The sequence below is a fragment of the Chrysochloris asiatica genome, unplaced genomic scaffold, assembly GCF_000296735.1.
Source record: "Chrysochloris asiatica unplaced genomic scaffold, ChrAsi1.0 scaffold00096, whole genome shotgun sequence".
In the NCBI taxonomy this organism is placed as follows: Eukaryota; Metazoa; Chordata; class Mammalia; order Afrosoricida; family Chrysochloridae; genus Chrysochloris; species Chrysochloris asiatica.
In genome coordinates, this window is record NW_006408614.1 from 4,261,076 (window position 1) to 4,268,301 (window position 7,226).

Here is a 7,226-nt window from a genome sequence, read left to right on the forward strand (position 1 = left end):
CCCAGCCCTGACTGTCCTCCCTCCCAGCCTCCCCCTGTACCCCAACCCTAACTGCCCTCTCTCCCAGCCCCTCCTGTACCCCAGCCCTGACTGCCCTCCCTCCCAGCCTCCCCATCAGTTGGCAAGCACTCACTGTGGCCCTTATCCCCATCGTCCCCCAGCAATGACGGCTCCTTCCATATTTCCTACTCCTGCAACGTGCTCATCTACCCATCAGGCTATGTGTGCTGGCTGCCGCCCGCCATTTTCCGCTCCTCCTGCCCCATCTCTGTCACCTACTTCCCCTTCGACTGGCAGAATTGTTCCCTCAAGTTCAGGTGTGCCCATTTCTCCAGCCACCCTAAGCAGGGCACCCAGCCTGACCGAGGGGGGTGAGGGTCCAGCTCCATCCTGATTAGAGTCCCTTTCCCCAAGTGACCTTTTCTAACCCTGAGCTCCCCTTACTGGCTCCCACTGCCCTCCCCCCGGCAGTGGTTCCATTAGTGGCTAGGTGCCAACCTCTGCCCACTGCCCTGCCCAGCTCACTCAAGTACACGGCCAAGGAGATCACCCTGAGTCTGAAACAGGAGACAGATGAAAAGAACCGGACCTACCTCGTGGAGTGGATCATCATCGACCCAGAGGGCTTCACAGGTGTGAGAACGGACACCCCCAGATAGGCACACACCCCAGTTTTTCCTAGGAAGGCAGGCTTACCAACTGAGATCAGTTGGCTGTCATGTCCATCTGCTCCGACCTATTTTCAGTTCATGATACCTTTCAGTTAAAACATACTAGGAGAGAGATGGGGCAGAGACGAGGACATGGAGAGAGGGAGCTGAGGACTCTTGTTGTTGTTGTTGTTGTTGTTGTTATGTGCCTTGGGGTCGGTTCCAACTCATAGCGACCCTGTGCAGGGTTTCTGAGGCTGTTGGACTCATGGAAAGAGAGGGTCTGGGTGCTGGCGGCCAGGAGGCAGGCTTGCAGAATGTGCCCTTTAGTTGTTTAAATTATTATATATTCCTGAGTGTTTTTCTGTAATCCCCCCCCCCCAAAAAAAAAACACAAAAAAACAAAGCAGGGAATGGAAGCAAACACTGTTGAATGATGTTATACGGAGGAGATTGTAATCATTGCAATGAAACCATGGTGTAAAGCCGATGTTTTCCCATGTAAACGATCATTCAATTCACAATAAAACCTTAAAAAAAACATACTAGGAGATAGATGCTCACCCCTAGATAGACAGGTCCCCCTATAAGACACCCCCCTGGATAGATAGCCCTCCCTGATTCACACACTCCTATGGGAAGACATGCCACTAGATAGAACCGCCACAGACAGACACACTTCCAGATGATAGACACACATACACGGTTAGACATCTCCTCCCTGATATACACACCCCTGTGTGGATAGAAACCCCACATGTACCCCTACCATGAGTGCACCTCCCCCCACACACACACAGATATACTCAGGACACATAGTGTGCTCACACACACACAGGTAAACAGAACCACAGACAGACACAGACAACAAACACACTGAGCCAGAGAGAAACACAAACCCACACACATCCCAACACACGAAGGCACACACAAATTCAGCATGTGGAAGGAAGGAAGCCTGGCAGGGCCAGACCAGTGTCCGTGTCCCACCCTGCTCCACTCAGGCTAAAATCCTCTCTTCTGAGTCTGGGAAGGAGGACTAGGTGTGGATGTGGTGGACAGATGTGTGACTAGTCTTTTCCTGTCTCCTGGAGAGCCCAGCAGTGCCATCCCCTCCCACACCTCTCACCCCATCTGTGACCTAGCTCAGACCTAGATCAGAAAAGACCCACATCCTGCTGGTCCCACGGCCGGCACATCATGAGGAAGGGGTTTCCTTTCACTGTATCATCCTGGGACCCCAGTCAAGGAGGATGACCTGCTTCACAATGACATGGCTTTTCCTAGGAAGACAAACGTAACAACTGAGATCATTTGTTTGACTGTTTTTGTCATCTGCACAGACCTAGTTTTCGTTCATGATACCTTTGAGTCTAAAGACTCACTAATTGAACCCTTTGTGGTCTCAGTTCCATTCTTTCCCAGGAGAGAAAAGTCACAGCCGGCGAAGCCCCCTTCTATTTGAACCCTCCACTTTCTCTCCTAAGGGCCCCACCCCCTCAGGTCTTCCTTGCCCTAACAACCACCAGTGCCCTCTTTGTGCTGCCTACAGAGAATGGGGAGTGGGAGATTGTGCACCGGCCAGCTAGGATCAATCGAGACCCCAGTGTCCCGCTGGACAACCGAAACCGCCAGGACATCACCTTCTACCTCATCATCCGCCGCAAACCGCTTTTCTACATCATCAACATCTTGGTGCCATGTGTGCTCATCTCCTTCATGGTCAACCTGGTCTTCTACCTGCCAGCGGACAGTGAGACTCAGTGCCTTCACCCATCCCAGGCTCACCTGAGCGTCAGCCACCCAGCCCTGTCTTCCACTTCCTTCTGGGAGTCACACAGGACCACCACCCCTGGGGTTCCCTGGGGCCCATAGACGTCTGTGGGGAGACACCATGACCTTGTCTCCTGAGGTCTCCATCCCTCCTGGGCTACTTTGCTTCTCATGAGGAGTTTCCCAAGGACCCTGGGGAGAGCCACCACTCTGGCCATGGGCCGGGCTCCTAGTAGGCTGTTAAACCAATGAGTGAATAATAGTCTTTCTGAAGCCAGGGGATCTTGGGGTCTGCAATCTTGTTAACTTGGCTCCAGAAAGAAACACTTTAATAATAGTTTCAGATTATGAATTAGGAGCAGCTCACAGGAAGTCCCAGGGACAGATATGGACACTGTAGGCCTAGGAGGGTGACTGAAGGGGGCAGGCTTTCTGGAAGGAGTTGTACCAGAGCAGGGGCGATGTTTGCAGAGGAATTGGCTGGGGCATTCTGCTTCTGGGAGCTGAGCACAGTGCGAAGGGCCAGAGCCTTTCACACAGGCAGTGAGGCCGGTTGACCTGGACTTCAGGAGGGAGTCTCTGGTATCCAGAGGACGGTGGCATGGGCCAGGGGATCCTGACAGCTAGGGTCATGACCCAGATGAGCGTTCAACAAGCACTTGCTCACCTCAGCCTCACAACAGCCTTGTGAGGAGTCATTTGCCAGCTCCACATTTAACAGACACAGAGAGGTCAGGTTACTTGTCCAAGATCGCCCAGCTGGTAAATGGTTCAGCCAGGATTGAAACCCAGGCCTCTGACTTCATGTTGTGCTTCTGACCCATGTCGTTAAGTGCCATGGAGATGGTGCCAACTGTGTGCCACCTTAGCACAGGAAGACTGGTGCATAGTAGAGGGAGGGGCCGCAGTGGGTCAGAGGTCTTAACTCAGTCTGGCTCCCCCCCAGGTGGTGAGAAGACATCGGTGGCCATCTCAGTGTTGTTGGCACAGTCTGTCTTCCTGCTGCTCATCTCCAAGAGGCTGCCCGCCTCATCCATGGCCATCCCACTCATTGGCAAGTGCGTGCAGACCAATCTTACCCAGCCAGTGTGGGTGCACCACCTCTCCTGACCCTGCCCTTTCCTCACCTCTGCCCTTACCCTGCCCACCACGCAGGCTTCATCCAGCCCTGGCTACGGCCCCCACTCCACTTCTGTCCCACATGCCCCTCACTGCCTAAAGGAGCCGGGCCATGGTCCTGCCTCTCCTAACATGCCCCCGCCCACCGACAAAACCCCGCCCATCCTCCAGGCCCCGCCCCACCTGGCTTGGCCCCGCCCAATCAGTGTAACTTGGCCTCCTGGCCTGGCCCCGCCCCCTGACTACCTGGCTGGGGCTCCAGGCTGAGTGTGCGCCCACAGGTTCCTGCTCTTTGGCATGGTGCTGGTGGCTATGGTCGTGGTAATCTGTGTCATCGTGCTCAACATCCACTTCCGAACGCCCAGTACCCACGTGCTGTCCGAGGGCGTCAAGAAGGTGAAAGCTCCGATACAATACCTAGTACAAGCAAAGGTCTGGAGACCAAGGTTACCACGGGCGGAGCAGGAGAGGAAGAGAACAGGGCAGCCGTGGTTTAGGAAGCGTTGAGTTTTTATTTATGGTGATGGGTAATTTGGCAGTAGGATATCGATATCGGTAATGGTTGCACAACATGACTGATGTCTTTGAGGTCACTAAACTGTATACTTGAAAAACATTCAGCTCAAAAAGGTGAGGGGCAATAGTCCAAACTGGGAGTTGTCTAAATGACCATGTAGAGGGGAGCAGGCAGAGGACCCCGGTGCGCTCAGAGTGGAATACCACTCAGTGGCTACTGATGCACTAACGTGGTGTCATGTGAATGAAATCTCACACAACGTTGCCTGAAGGAGGCTAAAATCAGGAACGGTTGCACAGATTCATTTTTATCAAGTTCAAGAGCAGGCAAACCCAGTCTTTGATGGGGGGAGGTGGTTACCTCTAGGGATAGGTAGGAATTGATGGGGGGCATCTCTTGACTGGATAGTATGAGGGAACCCTTTTGGGATAATGTTCTCTATCTTACAGAGTTACATACATCTGTCAGTATTCATCTAGCCATACTCTTAAGGTTTGCTCCTGGTGTGGTGCTGTAGGATAAGCACTGGACTGCTGATCACAGACAGAGTTGGCAGTTCAAACCCATCAACTGTTCTTGGGAAACCTATACAGGGTCGCCATGAATTAGAGACGACTTGGCAACATTTCACAACAACAACATGGTGTAAACAAACCAAATCCACTGCCTTCCAGTTGATTCCAAGTCATAGGGACACTGTTTCCTCAGGTTTCCAAGGCTGTAAATCCTTACAGGAGCACATTGCTATATCTTGCTCCCTTGGCGAATAGGCTTGTGTGTTTGAATGGTAACCTTATGGTTAGCAGCCAGCCCAACGTTTAACCCACTGCGCCACCGAAGTCCCTTATGTTTGTTATATCTCAGTTAAAAATAAGATTGGGGTGCAGGGTGCTCAGGAAGGGGAGTCCCTTACCTCTCAACCACCCAGGGCCTTTGCTTCAGGGACAGCTGGTTGTTGATGGCGACTTAGCACCTTTGAGTGTCTTGAAGGATTGGGGAGGGGTTGTTCAGCATCTGGAGCATTTTCTTTCAAGATATAATGCTTTTTTTTTTTTTTTTTCCCGATCTTTTGTTTTGCTCTGTTGAGAATATGCAGAGCAAAGCGTACACTAATTCAAGTATTTCTACATGTACTTACTCAGTGACATCAATTACATTCTTTGAGTTGTGTGACCACCTTTTCTGAGTTGTCCTTCCCCCATTAACATAAGCTTACTGCCCTTAAGCTCCTCTCCAATCTTTCCAGTTGCTCTTGTCAGTTGGATCCTATATAGATAGTTCTTAAAAGAACACATTGCTCAACACACACATTTTTTTACTAAACAAGATAATTGCTTGATTTTAAGAAAACTTCAAGGGAATTATTTGTGGCTTTCAGGTTTAAAGATTATCTCAGGGCGGTAGCTTCAGCTGACATGGCTCCAAAAAGTCTGGAGCCCATGAGAATTTGAAATTCTGTTCTGCATTCCACCCCAACTCTTGACCAGGATTCTTCTATAGAATCTTTGATCGAATGGTAGCCAGATAACATCCGGGTCTTCTGGTCTCGTGGCAAAGGAGGCAGTTGTTTCTGGAGTCCATTAACTAGTCACTCCCTGTTGTTATGTGTCGTCAAGTCAGTTCTGATTTCTGGTGGTGGTGGCTGAGTGGCTGGTGGGTTTGAACCGCCAACCTTGTGGTTAGCAGTCCATCACCGATCGATCCTACCAGGACTTACTCCATGCCATCCGCCTATTCTTGACTCCCCTATTGCTCCAGGTAAATAGAGACCAATCCTTGTGACTTGAGTGACTGCTTGCAAACTTTTAAGATTCCAGGCACTATGCGAGGAACTAGGAGGTACTGGACAAGTTCTAAACACACTATTAGGTCAGTTATACAATTCCGTTTTAATGAATGACTTTTGTGCTGTGCTGTGTTCAATGCAGAAAAATTGGAAGCAACTTAAAGTGTCCATCCATAGAGGATCAGTAAATTAATGATGGAGAGAGTCCATCCGGGGAGGGCATTGTGACAGTACAGCCAGAAATGGAGACGCAGCTGTTAGGTATGAACTCAGGTTGTGTGGAGGGAACCCCACATTCTTATGTCACCCTGACCCACCACAGCTCTTCCTGGAGACCCTGCCTGAACTCCTGCACATGTCTCGTCCCATGGAGGATGGGCCCAGCCCCGGGGCCCTAGTCCGCAGGAGTAGCTCCCTGGGCTACATCTCCAAGGCGGAGGAGTACTTCTTGCTCAAGTCCCGAAGCGATCTCATGTTCGAGAAGCAGTCAGAGCGGCACGGACTGGCCCGGCGCCTCACCACCGCATGTGGGTCCCAGTGGCCTTTGGGGCTTGGCTTGTCCATGGGAGGTGGGAGGCAGGGCTGGCTTCACGTTCACCTCTGGCCTGGTGTCCACAGGCCAACCCCCACCAGGCTCTGAGCAGACTCAGCAGGAACTCTTCAATGAGCTGAAGCCAGCTGTGGATGGGGCCAACTTCATCGTCAACCACATGAGGGACCAGAACAGTTACAACGAGGTGAGTGCTACAGGGCTGCCATGGACAGGTGTTCAAGTGGTGCACTGCCCAAGTATGTCCTGTTTGCAGAGTGCACGGTTCCCCTTAGAGATACTCATATATGTGCATATATGCACGAGGGGGCTTCAAAAGGTCTGTGGGGAAATTCCATTCTTTTTTCAATTCCATTTTTCAACAAACTTTTTGAAGCCTCTTCTTACATATATATGTTGTTGTTGTGTATGATGTCAAGTTGATTCTAACTCATAGTGACTGTATAGGATTTCCAAGAGCAGCTGGTGGGTTTAAACTACTACCTTTGTGGTTAACAGTCCAGTGTTTACCCTACAGTGCCACACCAAGGCAGATAGGTAGATAGATGGATGATAGATAGATAGATAGATAGATAGATAGATAGATAGATAGATAGATAGATAGAGTAGATAGGTAGATAGATAGATAGATAGATAGATAGATAGATAGATAGATAGATAGATAGATAGATAGATAAGATAGATAGATAGAGTAGGTAGATAGATAGATAGATAGATAGATAAGATAGATAGATAGATAGATAGAGTAGATAGATAGATAGATAGATAGAGTAGATAGATAGATAGATAGATAGATAGATAGATAGATAGATAGATAGATAGATAGAGTAG

At 50.1% G+C, this 7,226-nt stretch overlaps 1 protein-coding gene across 2 annotated transcripts in view; it reads left to right on the forward strand.

The window, feature by feature from the left end:
• CHRND (cholinergic receptor, nicotinic, delta (muscle)) overlaps positions 1–7,226 on the forward strand; it is a 10,673-nt gene that overhangs the window by 1,804 nt on the left and 1,643 nt on the right. For both annotated transcript variants that reach the window (XM_006866749.1, XM_006866750.1), the window contains 7 exons: positions 162–317; positions 521–633; positions 2,203–2,403; positions 3,370–3,481; positions 3,824–3,938; positions 6,168–6,372; positions 6,464–6,582. In XM_006866749.1, coding sequence (XP_006866811.1) covers positions 162–317; positions 521–633; positions 2,203–2,403; positions 3,370–3,481; positions 3,824–3,938; positions 6,168–6,372; positions 6,464–6,582 — 1,021 coding nt within the window. The remainder of the gene's footprint in view (positions 1–161; positions 318–520; positions 634–2,202; positions 2,404–3,369; positions 3,482–3,823; positions 3,939–6,167; positions 6,373–6,463; positions 6,583–7,226) is intronic.